The sequence below is a fragment of the Liolophura sinensis genome, chromosome 6 (genome assembly GCF_032854445.1).
Source record: "Liolophura sinensis isolate JHLJ2023 chromosome 6, CUHK_Ljap_v2, whole genome shotgun sequence".
NCBI lineage: Eukaryota > Metazoa > Mollusca > Polyplacophora > Chitonida > Chitonidae > Liolophura > Liolophura sinensis.
This window is the reverse complement of record NC_088300.1, coordinates 66,720,207-66,741,517: the sequence shown is the minus strand read 5'-3', so window position 1 is coordinate 66,741,517 and position 21,311 is coordinate 66,720,207. Positions and strand designations below refer to the sequence as shown.

At 37.1% G+C, this 21,311-nt stretch overlaps 1 protein-coding gene across 1 annotated transcript in view; it reads right to left on the bottom strand.

The window, feature by feature from the left end:
* LOC135466457 (ribosomal protein S6 kinase alpha-5-like) overlaps positions 1–21,047 on the bottom strand; it is a 34,793-nt gene extending 13,746 nt beyond the window's left edge. The window contains 7 exon segments of the mRNA XM_064743938.1: positions 804–907; positions 1,505–1,588; positions 3,615–3,731; positions 4,725–4,840; positions 18,800–19,018; positions 19,909–19,977; positions 20,913–21,047. Coding sequence (XP_064600008.1) covers positions 804–907; positions 1,505–1,588; positions 3,615–3,731; positions 4,725–4,840; positions 18,800–19,018; positions 19,909–19,977; positions 20,913–20,982 — 779 coding nt within the window. The 5' untranslated portion in view covers positions 20,983–21,047.
* Between the last annotated feature and the right edge of the window lie 264 nt (positions 21,048–21,311).

Here is a 21,311-nt window from a genome sequence, read left to right as displayed (position 1 = left end):
GTAAAATGCTGACAAGTTAAGGAGGATTTTGTTGCCCATACTGTTCTATTCTATGTAAAGTTCTATTCTATGTAAAGTTCTATTCTATGTAAAGTTTTATTACATGTATGTATGTTGGCCTTTTTTTCCCCCACCTGAACCAAACAGCATTTATTGTCTACTACGCACACTACATTACTTCCTGCATCTATGGCTTGAATATAAAAGGAAAAAGAGTTTACCTTCAATGGGTGAAAGATTTAATATCAATATTAAAATCAAATCACTTTCATCAGACAGAAACGCAAGGCACTTCATGAAACATAGCAAATGACCTAATATTTCACCCCAAAAATGCATTTTTAGAGGCAAATAGATGCCTTAAAATGTTAATTTTGATTCTGAAACTTCCATTTACCCAATACGTATGTATGTATGTACACCTGGGGTATAAAGTCGTACTTAATTTTTCATTCATATTATGAGGAGGGGTCATTAAACATGTGTACATATATTGTGCCTTCTTTTGGCAGGTCCTGCCGCCACTTAAGTATCATGTCGAAGACACCAGACATACTATGAAACCAGTCACATTATACTGACACTGGGCCAACAAGTCAAATTACATGGTTTGATCCCGAGACGTAGGTATTTCGAGGCGTAGGTTCTAACCAAGGCCACTGAAGCAATCCATTATCACACTTTCAAAACAAACCTCAAAACACTTTCCAAGACCAGTGGAGCCTCAGAATAAGGAAAATGCGCCACTCGATCATCAGCAAAATTTTAGGTTATTTACTGTAACTGATGTTTGATGTACTTACCTTGTTATTTCAGACTGAGAATTCTTTTCTCCATCTATGGTAAATGGAGACGCACCGGTCAAGAGTTCATATGTTAAGACGCCTAAAGACCACCAGTCCACTGCCTAATGTCAGGAAAGTGAAAATGATTTAAACTTAACACAAAGTTTTCTTAGTTATTCTCAAGGCTGGTTGAAAAACATATATAAAGATTGCTTTATTTAACTGGTGTTTCAATGCTTTACAGTTAGTTATTTAATGCATAAATTTGGCAATGACAGCCAACATCCTGCAGTAGCCACAAACATTGCTAACAATTCCAGGAGTAACACTATCTCATTTTCCAATTGATAACATCAGTGGGGGCAATGACAATACTCCAATATGTTGAGACATGGCCAGATTTCCTCAAAGTAGAGCTCCCTGCACATCATTTACAGCAGCATGGTAAGCCATGAGCTGTTAAGGAAAATACTGTATGAATGTCTTTTGAATTTTATAAAATCATAACAAGTTGAGGGAATTGGTTTCACAGAATGGCTTATCAGCACTGCAATGACATGAAGAATCATCACTGATATTGTAACAAATTCACATATTTATGAAATCCAATAAACAGATCAGGAATAAAATAAATTTTTCATAATAATCTGGATTTATGTGAAATAAAATAAAGTAAAAAGAACCTCGACAAAGTTTGTATAATGCATACATGTACTTACAAAATTATGACCTGTGTTGCCCCCTTTTACTACTTCAGGGGCCATATATTCTATTGTGCCACAAAATGAATATGCCCTTGTGTTCTAAAATAAAAAAAGAAGAATACAAGAAAAATTCCACAAATCTGTTAACAAATGCCACATGTTATCAGTATAATTTCTACTTTGGCATACAAGCATGACAAGAGTGAAATTCTAAAGTTAAGGTCAATTTGTCATATATGTATTTATATCATGCTATTAATCAAGTGCTTTCAGAGCATTAGAGTTTTAGAGCCGTCCTCTTGTTGTAAGCAAGAAAATCCCACACACGACCGGAGAGGAAGCCAGCATAAGCTAAACTTGAACTCACAGTGATCTCATTGGTCAAAGGCTCAGGGGTCACTGTGCTGCGCTAGTATGCTAACCTCCACAACCATAAAGGCCCTTCGAGGGCTCCTGAATTGCCTTAGTATCGACCGGAAAGCCAATACCAACGCAATGAGAAACCCTTGATCACCAATGTTTTTATTATAAAGAGACAGTGCATGTTATGATCGGAGTATTGTAGCAGCTATCCTACTATGCATCTACACCTCTGCACTCTGTAACCTCAGCCAATAACACTCAACTCAGCCAATACAGCCTTGCTAAATATCTATACCTCCAGGCACTAAAGGCAGAGCTGACTGTGCATGTACATGGCTAATATCATAAACACTCAATTAATAACAGCTGATATGGCTATGTTGCATGTATGCTGTGTCTACTGAAAATTGCAATGTGGTATTTGACATTCTTTCTAAATGACTTGTGTTACTGCTAGCATTCCCTCCCATTTATCCACGTAGGGTTAAGTGCATGCACAGTTTTAATATGATATAATTATGTACTAGGTCTAGAAATTTATAAAAACACACCAAGAACACGCTTCACAAAGGTTATCTATTAATCAAATGTATTTAATATGCATTAATTCTGGCCAAACTATATATTCATTGCTGTTTGAATGTTAAGTGATTTGTGTATAAAATTTGAGAAAAATTAAACCAACATATTTGGGTAAAATGTCCTATTTGTATAAGAGTAAGGCATGAAGACAGGATAACCTCAGTTTTCCACTTTTCATCCACTTCAATTGAGCACAGGTAGTTGATATGCAGTCTCATGCAGTAAAGCGCAAACTCTCTATTGTAGTGTACATTTAATACCTAACCGATGCCCAGCAATATGTGATTTTTGCCTTCTTTATAACGGCTGTTGACAAATGTAATGCTAGTATCACATTACACTCCTGGTGGTTTATGAGTGAACTCAAGACATGGCCCTGTCATTTTACGTTAAGAAAAAAGCAAACTGAACTCGAGCCATGACATTATTAGCACAAAACAGCTCAATAATGGGATAATTATAGTAATTTAAAATATAAGATTTAATAATCTGTCTCCAAAGACGATTGGTTAGGTGTGGGCAAGCCATGGGGATAATGAACATTGATTTAGCCTTAGGCGACTCTAAAAATGGTGTAAAAGTATAACTGAAAATCCACCTTTTATTTTGTTCATCCCCATATTTTATGATTTTCCTGTTTTGTTAGGCTTTCTGATCATAAAAAAAATTGCCGCGATAGTACACATTTTACACAAATTGAGTGATTTTCAAATTTTTATTACTATACCATCCTCCGACATTTATTCATCCTGTACGACAACAACTAAAATTGTCATGGCCTTAAGCTCATATTGAACAAATCCAGCCTTGGACGGAAATTTTAGATTCCTCTGCTCTCCCTGTTCATGAGGCCTTGGTGACAATAAGCTATCAATGATACTTGACTGGCTGTTTGCGCAGTCTACCATTCATTGCAGGCCACCTGTTTTCAACCAATGTGGCATTCAAGGCTGTAATCAAAAGTGGGACAGTCATCTGTGATTTGCCAAAGATCAGTAGTTCACCCTTGGCAGTCAACTTTCTTCCACCCATAAAACTAACACCTACCTATCATTTAAGCGTGAACTTATGGCACGAAAGAACAATCATAGAAATATATATAGCGAAAACCACTGACAACACTAAGGAAAAAAAATCTTCCCTTCTCCCACCTTACAGGTAAGCTAGCCTTGGAACTTACGGAGTGCATTTCATGAGGTAGAAATTCTTTACTAAGGCCAAAGTCAGTCAGCACCACATGGCCCCCAGAGTCCAACAATATGTTCTCCAGCTTAATGTCCCTGTAGATGATCCCAAGCTGAAACAATACCAGGGTATAATCTTAACAGCCATTTACAAAATATTGCGTAAGTGTAACACTACAAAGACATTATATATATGCAACTTCACAGAATTTAAATTCCATACTAAATACAAAAGACTTACCCATGGATAAAACAGGTTTTCAAACTTGATCTTAGGGGCCACACAATAAATCTACATATAAAAATTGTACAAAAATAGGACAAATTTGAATCCGATACTGCCTTGAGAACAAAAACCTATCACAACCCTGGAACTGGGTATACATTATGCCAAATCTATCCACAGATCCGCCTGTTTTTCCGATATGTGATCTGAAACCCTGCATTCGAAATTTATCAATATTGAACCACATTTGGAGTATTTATTGCACAAAACACAATGACCAATGAGAATTATGGAATTATATATTTATTTATTTGATTGGTGTTTTACGTCGTACCCAAGAATATTTCACTAAAACGAGGGAGGCCAGCATCATAGTGCAGGGAAAACCCACAGCCATCCACTGCCTTGCTGGAAGACCTTCCCACATACTGCTGATGAGAAAACTAGCACAAGCGGGACTTTAACTCACAGCGACTGCAACTGTGAGAATTCAGATGTCGCAGGTGTAATATGCAGCTCCACACATCGTGCTGTCTGTATATCTGTCAAATTTTTGAAACCCTATCTTTCAACATGTGTGATTCACTTAATGAGGGATCTGGGTGAAAGGGGACAAACGTATTTAAGTTTGACCGACTGACAGACAGACGGCACAACTCATAGTCAGGATGTTCATTGGAAGGCGGCCACCAGCTACCAGCAGTCTGCTACTTTCGTGAAAAATTTAGCAGGTGGCTGCCTACTTTGACAATAGCTTCTATCTTGTTTCATTTAATTATCTGTTTTGTAGCAGACTACTTTTCCAGGGTAGCCAACTGCTAAAAAATACAATGAAAGCCTTGACAGATGTGCTTGTGGGCGTGCAGTGTTGAAACTGTACCTTGTGGAGCGTCTCTAGGGCTAGGACGATCTCTGCTATGTAGATCCTTACTTCAGCCTCTGTGAACTGTTCTCTGTGATATAAGTGGGTAAACAACTCCCCTCCATTCACATAATCTGTCAACGACAAAACAAAGCCATTCAATGCATCATGTCACAAAGTCATTTTGTATGCATAATCAAAAACAAAAGCAGTACACCAAATGCAAATATCTTGAGTTTTCTTTTCCCTGTTAAATGAGCAAATACATGTATGATAACAGAGGTAAAAAAAATCAAATTCAAATATTTGTTTATTGATTTGGTCATGGTTTCACATAAGCACCATTCGATAGCAATACTTCATACATCTATATACGACAATTTTACATGACGCTACTCTAAAACAGCAGCAAACATTCAGTTGGATATGTGCTGATCAATTTTTTTGCTAATCATCTCTGGTACAGCCTCCTTTTTAATAGTGTACTCAAAAATTTTCCTTTATGTGAGGTCTATATGTGGGCAAAACAGGAGTCAACGAATGTATTTCATCAGCCACCCGACAACAATCATCTTAAAGTTGCAGAATAGCCAAGCTGGATTTAAGCCTGCAATGTCCTTCGTGAAAGGCCACTTTTTTTAATGAACATACACAAAAACATGTACATATAATTGATATTATGAAAAATAATAATTTCATATATGAAAATATCATATGTTTATGTGTATTTTTTGTTCTATTCAATATCAAGCATGTTCTGGAGATCTAAAAGAAAGAGATCCAAATAAAGAACCTGACAGACTACGTGCACATCATGTATATCCCATAAATAAGGATATACATGTGCATCTAACTCAGATTTTGGACAATAGTTACAATTTCAACAAATGTATGTTTTCTAAATAGCACTTTTTTTCTTTGCATATCTATAATTGTTCGCAGTCTTTGCCCTATTCAGTCACGTATAAATCGAAAATACTAATGATTATGAATAATTAATAAGCAAATTATTTCAATACTATAAAGTATACAGCAATTTAGTTGGTGGCTATATGTATTTATGCAGTCATAATCTGGAAAACTGCTATATGTTAGCATTCTGTGATTTGCCGAGCACGTTCAGCAGTAGCCACAAGTAGCCATGTTTGCCTAGCAACAATGAAATATATATATGGCCAGGAGAAAATGCAAATTTATGGCAGTTACTGTTTATTTGCACAGCTGGTGGTAGGTACATATACTAAAATCATTTTAGAATGTTAATGCTTTAACATTACCATTTCCACCATCATGGCAGGCCCTATCTTTAAATGTTAACGCTATTTCCTATTCCATAAAAAAAAATAAAATCTTCATTTAAATGTCCCATGCATGAATATTCATGAGAACATATATTAATTGTAATAACATGCACTGATCTGATACACTGATTATAACAAGTCAAACATGAAACAATTTCTGCATTCATGTGAACTTTAGCATGATTTAGGACATCATTAAAGTGTGCTTGTGGAGCGTAGCCCAACCTATCCTCCAAGAAAGGGCTCTACTGTAAAGATTATATTGGGATTTTTATGAAAGAGGGGCTTTTTTTCTTTAAAATACCTATCTTTTTTCATTAGCCAGGCCAAAAAAAATTAATACATGAACGAATTCCTACCGACTGACACTATCCATTTGGATGGTCTGGTTATGTCTAACAAAGAACTTTTCAAGTATCACCTTGCATGTTGTATATGTAATATGTTTGCTTTGCAGCACATGCTGCCAGCTTTGTACATGAATTACTTCTCGGCAGTTTTAGACATTTATTATGGGAAATAAAACAGATGACAAATATAGCCTGTAATGCCATTTTAGACAGCCTAGAGCTCTTTTTGCCTCCGAGAAATTATTGGGAAAAATGAGGTCAAGTCTACTGAATAATTTGCCAAAAGCATCAAATGACATATGCTGTCCAATTCCAACATCACACTGATTTGATTTAGAAATATTATCTTTTCAAACCCGTCGACTGCTTTTGGGCTTGCTATATGAAGCAACCTAATTATTTACAAGGAATTGAAATGTCCTCTTTTAGATTACAGTGCTTAATGTCTCTGCCAAAACTGCTTTTGAGAACCAGATTGGCTTGAGCCTTGGTCTTAGAATCTGCTTCAGACTTTAGTAGAACAAAGTAAAAATTGCATCTTTCACCGGAACAAGTACTAATAGCCCGTGTAGCCTGACCAGTAAACAGCTTATTGTTGATCTAAGGATGCCAGGCTCCTATAGAAAATGAACTATGTTACACATAACTATCAAGGGGGAGGGGGGGGGGTGAATCTGCACATGACACAACTAGTTGTAAGGTACAACACTGGTTATCTTATTTGCCTGATTGGTGGGTGTTTGCTATAAACCACTGCTGACAGTGACACTGTTTTGCCACAGGCATATATAGGGTTACAAAGAACTGATACAGTTTACCCCTGTTTAGTTCATGTGTATGTCCAATACTTCCTCATTACAAGGAACACTTTACAGTCTAACATTTCTTGGAATAGGGCAGGCTTGGTAATTATCCAGGCCCTAATTGTCCTAATGTTTGAGACATCTGGCCTGCTCTTTGTAGTGGATATGCATGCAATACCAATGAACAACATATAAAAAAAAAATGATAACATAAGCTGAGACAGACTTGTAATTTTTTTGCTTTCAGCACCACCAATATCTGTTCTAAACATCATAAGAATTGTAGTATACACGTATATCAATACAGTATATATGATTTCAACAGTTATGAGCACACAGCAAACAGTTGTATATAACCCCTAAATAGGTCTTGTTCCATAACTCGAAAAATGATTTTATCCTCATGACCACCTGAGAATGTGTATAAGCTCAGAGGAAATGCATTTATTTAGTTGATGTTTACAGCACTGTCTAGTATTTTCATCCGATTTATGGGTAAAGGAAGCCAGGCTGCCCTCAAAAAGCGTCTCCCTTCAGCGCATACATGACAAAACCTCCTGACTTGTACCCATGGCTGAACCAGAAAGAGCCAAGTAGATGCAGTGAGACTTCTAAATGAATATGTAAGCAACTTTGATCCACTCAGTAAAAGCAAAACTGTATCTGCCTTTAGATGTTGTATTGCGATGTCTGCGTTCTCTTGTTAAGTAGTCACGTTTATGATAAAAGAAAAACAGAAAACAGAGCCAGAAAAAGGAAAAAATTTCAAATTTGCATGTATATGTATCTTACACAACTACAGACCAGAAGTTATGAAGCTCTTACATGTACCATGTATTTCAACAAGGAAACTTTTGTTTTTTTTTTATATTTTTAATTTATTTACTAGACAACCATTGTATTGTACCATGATATGCCACAGCACAACATTTAAGAACAAAGTTAACACTCATACAGATTTATTTATTTATCTGATTAGTGTTATTTATTTGATTGGTGTTATACCCTGTACTCAAGAATAATTCACTTATATGAAAAGGATTATAGTGGGAGGAAATCACTACACACACGTCTGGAAACAAATCAGTAAGCTGTAGAAAATACAATACTTCTGGTCAGTCCTAAACCCTGCTGATCATATCATACAGTGTACATTTGCAGCATGCCTTTAGACAATGAGGGGCAAGACTATTTTTAGGAAGGGAGTCACACATGAGTGAACAGGCTTTCCTTGATCCAGATGGATCACATATTAACAGTTAAGAGGACAAGACCACACAAAGGTAAGGACAAAGGGACAAGCAGCATCAGACTAGTCTACCTGAACTATTTCAATTACAACAACCACTGAGTTTCCATATACATGTATTTCCATATTTGCTCCAAAACCTCTCTGACTCTTTACATTTGTCTTCACCTCATAATTTATTACCTGCACTTCACTTTTACAAAAGCCCTCACTTTATGGATACAAAAAATATACTTGCAGAATACATCCCATAATACTATGTACTCTGCGATAGAAAATGGTTAATCTAACATTCTATAATCCTTGACCATTTTGTATTACATATAAAGAAGGAGACCACAGACTATAAATTCTGTGGCAAAACACTCATCCCATGATGTAAATGGAACCTTTAGACCTAGGTATTTATAAAAAGCGATGCTGTTTTTGTTGACAAAAATTCAATGGTTATAAATGCCACAAACCAGGTGTGGAACAACAATTTCTCATGCCAATAATTACTTTCCATTCCATCCTCGGCGAAAGATACTGTGATGTTGGCCTCACACTATTTACAATAACTATGATGGAATCTTTCTGTGCTACTTGGTACATGTATGAGTTTGAAAATGGTCGTATGTTATTTTGTTATTCAAGTTATATTACCAATACTAAACATTTTGCAGAGGGTTATAGAACAGAAATAACATTTCTGCTATGGGTGTCTAGTGGCACTTCTATCCTTAAAAAGGTGGATGAGGTGAAAAAACTTTGGAATAAAAATTCTTTAAAATAATAACCTCGTCCACCTTATTGACTGTAAAACTGACGCTTGAAACCCATAGCAAGAACATAATTTCTTAAATTTATTGGTACACTTCAACAACAAAAACTTATGCATGTTACATGCACCTGCATATATGTTTATTTTCTGGAATATCGCCTGCTGTAATAAAAATGGACCAATACATTTGATGTCTAACCATTTTTGCCATTCGGAGAAAAAAAAAAATAGAACATGTGGAGCCCCACCACTCAACAGTTTATACATGTATGGAGTATTACAAAGGAAACTAGTGACTACCACAAGCTATATTAAGATTTTATATACATGTATGCAGATAGATATGGTGATCACAACAGATTTGCCATACTTTATTTATTTATTTGATAGGTATTTTACGCCATACTCAAGAATATTTCACTTATACAATGGTGGCCAGCATCATAGTGGAAGGAAACCGGGCAGAGCCCGGGGGAAACCCACGACCATCCGCAGGTTTCTGCAGACCTTCCCACGTACAGCCGGAGAGAAAGCCAACATGAGCTGGACTTGAACTCACAGCGACAGCATTAGTGAGAGGCTTCTGGGTCATTACGCTGTGCTAGCGCGCTAACCAACTGAGCCACGGAGGCCCCGATACTTCATTAGAATTAAAATCCAGGTATGTCATATCTAAATGTATAAATAGATTTTTTACACACTCATGTATTTCCAATGTCAGATAAAATTCTACAACACCAGCATCTTTCACGAAGCATGATCAGGTACATGTAACTGACCATGTCACTGATCAGTGCACGCTCACATAGCAATTCATGTTTGATCACAAACCAAATCAATAACATGAGATTCGCTCTGGTGCCAATACCTGCTTATACTGCGTTGCAATGTGCAACATGATTTAATCCTATTCCGAGGTTAAATAAAGATGGTGGTCCTAAATTTCTGTCTTGGCTCCTAGAACACTTCATGCATCCTATTTTATGGCATACATGCATATCAATGAGCAAAACTGGGAATCAAATATTAAAATTATTGGCTCCTGAGTTACATGTAAACCTAAATATATCAACACCTGTCATTATCTTTCACGTTGCATGCATGGAAGACAAGGCCAAATCTGTTCAAGAACTTTCCCTTTACTGCTGTGTCAATATACCCTGCAGCTGAGTATGGTATAATTTTTCGTTACATGCAGGAAACCTGGTTACCCAGGGTGGATATGGATGAGAGGATATGGACACTGTAAGCTGGAGGTGATTATGTCAGCAATAGCCTCTGTGTAACCCCAGAGACACTAGGCATGTCAGCCACTGGCTTTTCTCCAATACTGACGGTCAATAGTTCAAGCGCCTTTCATAATCACAGAGTAACATGCCGACACACAGCTGAAACCACACAGCGGTCCTTCACTATCAGTACACTATTGGCATTCTCATTATATGTAAATAAGACATCAGTGAATTTTGACTACAATATATTTCGCTATATACTGTAGTTGAAAAGAAAACTCAAACCAACTCATTTGCAGTATGGTGGATATCTGCTGCACCTGGCGTAACATTTCGTTCATTACTTAGTTAATCATTTTGTTCTTTGTTTTGAGAGGTTATTGGGAAACTAGGATGGCAAATTTGAGTTTTGGCATGAAAAGTGGTATTTATAACCTATATTTGCCTATAGAAATGCTCTTTTGACGTATTTTTTTTAGGTCTAATACAGCATAATTTGCATATCTTGAAATTTAACAGATCAATATTTACACAATATTACAAGTACATGTGCCAGTATATTTATTATTTTGACATATCAGATGACAGAGTGGTTGTGATACTTCATATCAAAATTAGCGGCTGAAGTTTGCACATGTACATCTATATCACGTATAATTCTTTCAATGTAAAGCTTCTATCTACAGGCACATCGTGTTAAGCCAGACATGTGAAAACTACTAAATATTCTTCCTACATTGATGGAATTATTGTCTTTCTTGTTAATACCCTGAAGCTGATCAACCTTGCAAAATGTGCAAATGAAATGTACTGCTATCTCAAAAATTCTTCAACCATTTCGCACGTTTGCAAGGTATTTATTCAAGCATATTCTGCAGGCATTACTATGTATGGAGTGATAAAATTATGCTTTTTGTGAAGCCCTGAAATTGGCCAACCCAAACAATGTAGTTTTGACTTCAAAATCAAATTAAAGGTGTGCCTAAATTGCACTAAAAGTTGCTCTTTGAAATGTGAAAAGGTTGAAAAATTAGAGCATGTTTAATTATAATACATGAACATTTAAATAACCTCAATAGGTCTTGTCATAAATGCACAGTCCACACACATTTGATTCATAACAAGGTCGTTTCTAATTACAGCGAATTCATGTATGGTGCAGTAAAACATAGTGCTGTTATGCCCTATAGGAATACACACTTCCTGTGTTTGTTATGTAGATACCTAACAGAATGTTTCAAAAAAGAATCTGGCCTTGCTTCCCACATACAGTAGTCTGCTTTGAGACAAGGGGGTGGGGTGAGGCCCAGACACATGAGGGGAGGGCGTTAGTCTAGGGCACTGTGATCTACATATACAAAAACCCCAGGGTTTCAGTCACTACTTGCACACAGGAATAAACTAGGGCAAGTCAGGGCCTAGAAATGACACTGCAACCTGCTAGCTACATGTATATGGTCATACACTAATACCTATCACCAAATCCATACCCCCAGCACACTGTACATTCTAACTAGGCTTGCTTACAAGAGTGCATTCACCCTGCACCCCTTTCTTTCTTTTTCTTTTTGGGAAGGGGGTGGTTAGGATTACAATGATAAAAGATAGGCAGTGGTAATTTGTGAAAACTGCATGATCTTCGCAAGCAATTGAAGACCAGCATACCTGTACACGGCCCTGAGATTAGTACATGTGCATTTCAACCAAGCCTATAATTACTGATAACATCATTGCTGTTTTAAGATATGTGCTACAAAAGGCAGTGTCATCTCATACCCGTGTGTAGATTACCTGAGTGAACATATGATCAAGCTTTTCACATTACTCATATTATTTATGCATGCCACGAGTCAGCTTACTGTACCTCCAGACAAACTACTAGTAATGTAGTTACTAGTGCTCAGAATGTTATATCTGTACCTCACACCTCATTATATGGTCACAAAAAGTTACATGCACATGTAGTTTGACTCAGTCTTGCACATTTCTGCCCCTAGCACAGAATCATTAAACTAATGCCATTAAAATCAGATCATTTCATTTTTCATTCGGTAATGAGGTGATTTTGATGTACCCGAGCAGTGATGTGGCTGGCACTACCAGGAGGTGCAGGTATTTGCACAACATGCCCACTCGCTGAAATCAGGCTTAATTAACCAGTAAAATAAAAACGACTTCATTCTGAAACAAAGATTATGCTTCTATGCCAAATGAAGAAAATTATGCCTCGAAATTTTTGTTTAAAAATTTCATTTTGGGGGTATTTTTATACCTGTCAATTACCCCTCCATATTACGCATATTTTTGGTCAACAGTTGGATTTTTTCAGAAATTACATCATTGTTGATCTTAATCGTGAACTCAGTGAACACCCCGAGTAGCCCAAAGCCTAGTAATCTATGTCGCTACAGTGTGGGCAAGGTGACATGTACACACAGATAGTTCCCCTTCTTGAACTAACGGAGTTCTTTCAAACAGGTGTCCATCGCTGACGTCAATGCTGCAAGTTAGTTTATTTCCAGACTGACTGCTGGAGGCTTAAGAAAACTGTTCTTTGAAGCCATTTTTACACTCCAAAATGAAGCTGACAACTTCGTTTGTACTGTTATATGTTTATTACAGACGCTAATCTGCACATTATGAAACAAAGCATTTCATGTATCCTTTAATGATACCATACAGTTGCCTGTTCAATATTGATATGCACACAACAAAACCCTATGAAGTTCTGTCAGTCCTAGACTAATGTAATTGATATACAGCAGTATGGAAAAAACGAACATTAGTCCATATATATGATCAATAGCTGGGCAGTTTTAGATCGGTACCTCATGTAAATGAAATGGCAGAATTACCACAGAAACCTGTAGAAAGTCTGTGATGAGTCCATTATGTTAACACGCTTACTCATTGCCATATTCTTATGAACAAAAAAAAATTATTGTCCTCATGCATGCATATTTTTTTTAAAACTGGTTTCACTTATGATCCATTTGATACCATGCTGCTAGTATACATGTATCCGTGCACTGCTCTTTTTTGCATGGCTGCTAAAAAAGACTTGCAGACATTGTTTATGACAGAGTAACTATCCCTTTCTTGGACAAAGGAGGCTGTCAAACTGTGCCATTATGAACTGTATACTTTCCCAACTAATCTCCCTTCAGTCTGCCAGAAGACTGTGTGATTGGTGTTTCATAAGGATCCTACATAAACAAAATATGTATTTATTACTGATTATTTTGACAATGGGGTATGTATAATTCAACAAGAATAACATTTTGAATGTAATCTCCGGAACTGCCATGATGTCAATACTGTCCTCTGATCAAAACTGTACTGTGTACAACACAAACCTGTATGTACTTATTTACAAAATTAATTTTTTTAGCAAAAAGAAAGTGAAAGTAGGTGCACCGAATACATGTATACATTTCTATGTACAGAAAATAATATAATGATCATCCTAAAGTAAACAGACAAAAGAACATGTCACCTCTTGACAGGTTTAGTTTTTACTTGTGCATGTACTAGTTACTGGAATGAATTTTTTTTCTTACTTTCACTGTATCAGCATACATGTACTCCTGATTATGTATGTCACACAAGTCTAAGAATCAAATCGGTTTTGAAACTATGGAGTTTATTTCTTGGAACATACATTCCTCAATCTTCCACACATACACGGTCACCTATTTGTTCTGCTGCACTTTTGACAAATTCATACAGATCTACATTGTATCTATGATTTGTTTAACATTCCTCAGTTCAGCAACAAGAGGTCCACAAATTAATTCTAAACTCTTAAGTAATTTTTGTTGAATTTAATTCAAATTTCCTCTGCACATGAAGTACACGTAAAACAAAATGGCTAATAATATGGACTTCACAATAGATCAACACGAAACTGCTCACATTGTAGCCTGAATACGGCTACATGTTCAGGCACTATACAGACGTGTCATATAACATGGGTACGAAGCGCTCAGCAGTCAGAACAGAGAAGATGTCATTAGATATCCATGATACATGTGTGAACGAACGCCTCCACTGCCATCATGATATCTCTCTCTCTCTCTTTCTCACCCAAGATTTATTACCTCAACCAGCACCTGTATTTATAAGACAACCTTGCAACACAATTGCTCCAAGATTTTTATAGCTAGTTATTTTCTTTCTTTTTTCTTTCTCTCTCTATGCCATACATAAATTTGCTGACATCACATTTAAAATTACCTCTCAATGCAGTCTGTAAGTCTGCATCACATAAACTCAGTAAAAACAGACTGTTTGCAAACCACATTATATTTATGTCACTACAGCATGGACATATAGTGTCATAATGCAGGGGTAACTAGCTGTTCTTCACATGTGAGTCACATGGAAATTCAATGTGGTCTGTCGGAGAAATAAAACCACAGATTAGCCTTTTCAACACACCTGTGTCAGGTCACTGCCCAGCAACTCTCAGCTCATGCTAGAGCACTCTACAACCTGGGGAGCATTTGTCACCATCTAATAAGAACTGACACTGGTATTTACCTTTAATCCAGAAGAGGTTGATAGTAACATTTAGTTCTGAGGTATAAAATGCAAGTACAAGTACGTTTTGCCACATTTTTAAATACATGGTCCAGGGTGCTTGCGTATGTGCATTTTGATGAGTATCCAAATTAATATGTATACACATGTATGTGTTGCGTGGCCTATGGATAACAATCTATGCACTTACAGTGTTACAGATACGGTGCGTACGGACATAAATACCCTTTAAAAATTAAATGATATCCTTCTAAAATTAAAACAAAGCATACTGTATACGCCCACTGATTTGTGTGTATGCCCAAGTTCTCAAAAGCTCGGGTACATGCGAGATTTAAAGCAGACAGTCCTGTCAAAATCAAAAGTAAATCTCCAAAGTGAACCATGTGCTTGACGTTCTCCACCATGTGTTAGTTTCGCTAACTGTAGCCTCAACACTTTAGGCTACAGCAAAAGCTCTTTTGCCACCACCCACAGCAGTGGAGAATGCCTTGTATGATGTCTCTCATCGTGACATTCTCAAGTGTTTGCCATGAAGAAGATATAGTGAAGCGTTAAAACTTGTCTTTTTGGTTACTATGCTGCACGTTTTGCTTCAATATTGCACAAAATCCTAATATCACTCCCAAATGTCTGATTTCAATTCCCCACAAATCATTAGTCTGCAGTGTTAAAGTATCATCGAGAATCCAGTTCCTAACATAAACATGTAACTATGATTGCGTGAAAAGAGAAGTTAATGCAATGGAACAAAAAATATCACGAGAACAGCTAGCAACATATGCACAGAAACACTTCAGATTTGTACGATATACTGAAATAATTACTTTACTAGAGTTGGTTAGCACGCTAGCGCAGCGTAATGCCCGAGGTGTCTCTCACCTATGCGGTCGCTGTGAGTTCAAGTCCAGCTCATGCTGACTTCCTCTCCAACCATACGTAGGAAGGTCAGCCAGGAACCTGCGGATGGTTGTGGGTTTTCTCCAGGCTCTGTTCAGTTTCCTCCCACCATAATGCTGGCCGCCGTCGTATAAGTGAAATGTTCTTGAGTACGGCGTAAAACACCAATCAAATAAATAAATAAATAAAATAAATAATTACTTCACTAGAATGTTTTGGGACATTTATATGTAGGCCTACATCTACTTGTATACCTCGTAGTCCTATATAACCACAAAGGCAAGAATCTCTGTACATATCAGCCTATGTATACGTGTATGCACATTTAGGCCTATTTCTTTTCTTCACCCCCTTTCACTCGATCATCTGCACACTTTCCAGATGTATTATTGGTGACCAAAAATACTGAAGCGTTCAGTATTTGAAACAAAATGTATTCTGGACTATCGTAAACTTAGAAAGTCAGAAGTAACATACTCCCTCTCTTTCAAAGTAAGGAGTACCATACTCTCTCTGGCAAAAAAATTTCTGTAGCACTGCACTCAGATGAATTAACATTATAATACTTGGGTGTACCTGTAACGCAGAAAAATCAACCAACATTTACTGACCTACACGTACACAGAATGCAGTGCTACTCCATTCATGAATCATACAGAAGTGAAACTTCAGATTTATCAAGTGCAATGGCGTACTGTTTACTGACATACATGTATCTGCAATCCTTCATTTTTCAACAATTTATGGCTATATCTTCATTCAGACAGGATTATAATGTTTTGAAATAAGCAGACAATCCATTTTGTCAGCACAGGAACAGGCTTAGACATCAGGAGTACGCTTAATGTACACAACACTGTACTTCAGAAATAGGACAGACCTCTCTGACATTTTCTGCAGGTGATCTGTTCTCACAGTAAACACTGCCTTTTCAATGCAATGCTTGTATAAAATATTACTTCAGTAGACTTTGGTTTTAGCATCAGTCTCACTCTAAGTAATTTTGTATCAACAGTTTCTGTGGTGCCTAACTATAGACATGTACAGATAAAAATAGAAAAATAAGCGTTGACAATAAGATGTCTGAGATTACATTACAACACACAGCATAAAAAAGATGTGCAGAGGTCAAGAAAGTAAGGAAATAATACAGCTACATTTCGGAATACATGAAATCATATATCCAGTAAACAGAACGGAACTATGACTTTAAGATATAGCTGAAAGAACTGAGTTCAAAAAATGCGTAAATGTAGCATTAACAAAAAATTACTGAGTGCCAGTGCAGCACTGAACACATATCAAATAAATTTCAGTTTTCCAATTCAAAACTTCTGTTTTTTTTCACATATATTTCAATTGGTTGGTTGTGAACTTTTTTCTTGGCTAGATTTTAATAGCACACAAATTCCAGTCATCAAAACTTGGAAAACATTTTATTCCCAAATATGTCAATGTTTCAAAGGATCTATCAATACAAATGGGAGTTTGGATGAGTAGGCTTTGGTCAGATTTCATCAACAATTATTTAACTGGATCATAACACACTAAACGCAATATAATTTACACACATATATATATCACAGGCTACAGCCAAACTGTTAATTACCAAACAAAAAAGAAACATACAAAATACAATTATGTATAAATGTAAAATCATGTACTGTTACATGATTATGACTTGAACTCTATGCAATATTGAAGTAAAGGCTTTAAAAGCTTTCATACCAGTACGCATAGTTAAATGGGGAAAATGGAACCATTAATTAAGAACAAGAGGATTAAACAAGAGATTACAAAGACTGAGCCTCCTTCCTGTGGAGATATTTCCCACTCACATCGTTTCACCTGTCTACTGACTAAGTTTGCCTGACCTCACATCATGCCTGTTTAACACTGATTAACAGCCTACACCTGCCACTTATGAAATATACATTTTTCTCTCCACAGGTAACCTGGCCACCTGCTTATATCTGACCTTTATGGTCAGCTGGTCAATGCAAACCCACAGGTCAGGCTTTGATGCTCCCAATTAACGCTACCAAATTTTACTTATGAATTAAATAAATGTACATGTTTGCTACATGTAACCAGGGTCATATCTAAAGCCATTTAAGCTCTGGAAAATGTTTGGGCTCCCAAACTGCATTAAAGCCAAGCTGTATTAAAACTAACAAGTACATTTAAATATGATGGTTTACCAATAAAAAGAATCAGTTTTCATTCAGCTTTTCTTTCATTCACAGAATAGTTTCTTGTTCCTTTCCACAACATCACAGTATCAAACACTGAGAAAATACACAGATCTTCCAAAGTTAAAAAAAAAAAAGGTAATGTTGTGAAAACATTTTCCCTAAACCTAGGACTATGTTATCAAAACATCAAAGAGTGACCTAACAGGTTTCACTGAACCATGACAGTATTCTGCATTCACAAACAGACATAAAAGGCATTGAGTGAGTGAGTGAGTGAGTGAGTGCTTGGGGTTTAATGTCTTACTCAACAATTTTTCAGTCATATGACGACGAAGGAATCATTAGGGTGCATGTACGTGTAATGTGCCTCCTTGATGCAGGACGGATTTCCACCGCTCTTTTATTTAGTGCTGCTTCACTGAGACGACTTACCGAAGGCAAGTAAGCCGCCCAGCCCGAGCCATTATACTGATACGGGTCAACCAGTCGTTGCACTATCCCCTTCATGCTGAACGCCAAGCGAGGAAGTTACAACTTCCTCTTTTAAAGTCTTACGTGTGATTCGATCAAGGATTGATCCTGGATCTACCGGTCCCGAAGCGGACGCTCTACCAACTGTGCTATCCGGGCCGGTCTAAAAGGCATTGAAGATGGATACATGTAGCTATGTCATCCATGATAGTTCCTGTGAAAGGCAGTACTTTCACGTCAGCAAATTCATCATTGGTTCAAAAACAAAGAGACAAGAGCTGACTCACCTAGAATGAGGTGAAGCTTTGCATCGGTCTGGAATGCATAATGTAAGGTGACTAAGAATGGTGACTGGCGGATAGCTTCTAGAACTTGTCTTTCCGTTTTTGTGTGCTCGGTTGTTTTTGTCTTCTGCACAATGCTGGCTTTTTTCAGTACTTTCATGGCATACAGCTTTCCATGGTCAAATCCTCCAATTTTACGCACAAGAAATACTTTGCCATATGCTGAAACAGAGATACAGAAGCATTATAATAACAGTGTGCTCAGAACTATGTAGATACAATTGTTACTGCTTAAATATTTAAAGAAATACTAAGAAATTTCACTGAATGCAACAGAACAAGCCAGGCACCTCCAATGGTAGGTCAATATTAAAACATATAAATCAGTTACAAAAAAGTAAAAGCTTCAAAAAACCTCCATTTGAACACTATGCACAGTATGTCTTACCAGATACAGAAAATCTGGGAAGAGAATCTCAGACATTGCTGGAAGGAGGTGGAAAGAATGCCATCTTGATGTTCACAGTTTATCTTCTCAAACATATACAAATAAATTTATGTGTGAATAATATTCATGTTCTCTGCCTAATTTTACATTTTCATAATGTTACCAAATACACACATACCAATGTAGTTCCAAGAGGAGTGAGTAATTGAGTGAGTGCTTGGGGTTTAACGTCTTACTCAACAATTTTTCAGTCATATGATGACGAAGGAGTCCTTAGGGTGCATGTACGTGTAATGTGCCTCCTTGTTGCAGGACGGATTTCCACCGCTCTTTTATTTAGTGCTGCATCACTGAGACGACTTACCGAAGGCAAGTAAGCCGCCCCGCCCGAGCCATTATACTGATACGGGTCAACCAGTCTTTGCACTATCCCCTTCATGCTGAACGCCAAGCGAGGAAGTTACAACTTCCTCTTTTAAAGTCTTAGGTGTGACTCGATCAAGGATTGATCCTGGATCTACCGAAGTGGACGCTCTACCAACTGTGCTATCCGGGCCGGTAGTTCCAAGAAGAACAAAAAATATCAGAAAAGAGCAAGCGCAATTTCCCATACAATATTTAACACATGTATTTCGATGACCAGGAAAGTGATCAAGTGACTTACCACCAGTTCCCAGAACTTTTAACAATTCAAAGTCTTTCACTCCCAATTTACCCTTGCCTGTCATGTTCACTGAAAAGAGAGAAAGGGCATAACTAAATGCATGTTGGTTTAATTAAATCTTTGTCAGAAATTATATCCAAAATAAGATATACACTTTTGTGATATGACCTAACAATGTTTTATTAATTGTATTACGATACAATAAATACATATTATACCTCTAGGGCCTGTGTATACAAAACTGCATGAAAAATACAATGAAAAAAAGTATTCATTTAAACAATTTAGCTTTTCCTTTTGCATCATACCACTGAAAGTAGCTTAAATGACATTAACTTGTTTGATAAACTCAATAACAACTTGATTTAAGTAAAATCACAGATAGAAATACACAGCAGCAAAAGCTGGCATAAACTGTTTCCATCACTCATACGTCTGATACAATTGTACCGCATTACAAATAGGCCTACATCATCAGACATCAATACATGTACAACATACGCAGAACAAAAATTTGACAGCCATAAACCTAGATTGACTTAAAAATGAACATCAACTGATACTGTCTCATTTACTGTCTCATTTTCATCATGACACACTCACTGCAAAGTTGTTTAGACAAGTGCGTTTGCTATCGTTCTCTGGCACAAACAATAAACAAGAGTGACTTAGATTTGTACGAGTGTACAGTTGTGGGTCACGCTGCACAAGGTAACAAAATAAGTGACCTCGCACTTAACGGATAGTTGTTGACGACATCATCACAAGTGACAGGGAAACAAACGTTACGTCGCAATGAACCAGATTGTAATAAGAGTGGCAGAGTTTGTTAAGCCACATAATTACAGGGATTCGTTATTTATGTCAAATAAATTAGGCACTCATGAGTGTACCAGGTACAAAGATTGTGACTGTGCCTGCGGGTCTGCTTTTCGGACACGGGTACTCTGCCGAAGAAAGCTTGCACGGCGAGCTCATAAATGGCCTAGAAGTATTTCACTTACCTTCCACTAACTCGTGGGTGACCATTTCAGGCTCTTCGTCGACTCGTTTGGCATCTTTTGGTGATGCCATGATGCAGGGTTAGTTTGTAAACAACAAACAAATAACCCGTCCCTACTCGACCCCGATATCGCTGAGTTACCTTCTGGAGATCTAAATACCCAGAATGCAACATCGAGGTTGTACAACAGGAAGTTGAGCCTGGGGTTGTCAAGTATACCACATGTTCAACTGGCCGGGTATAGGCCTATCAGTCAAGTTGCCGTCTAGATATATAGGACATAGGCCTACCGATATCCAACATTGCTGCGGCGAAAAAGGCACCAAAAGAAAAAATGAATAAATAAAAAATACTCCAAAAATAGAGAAGTCATTTCATTTGTATTAAAGAAACTGCAATA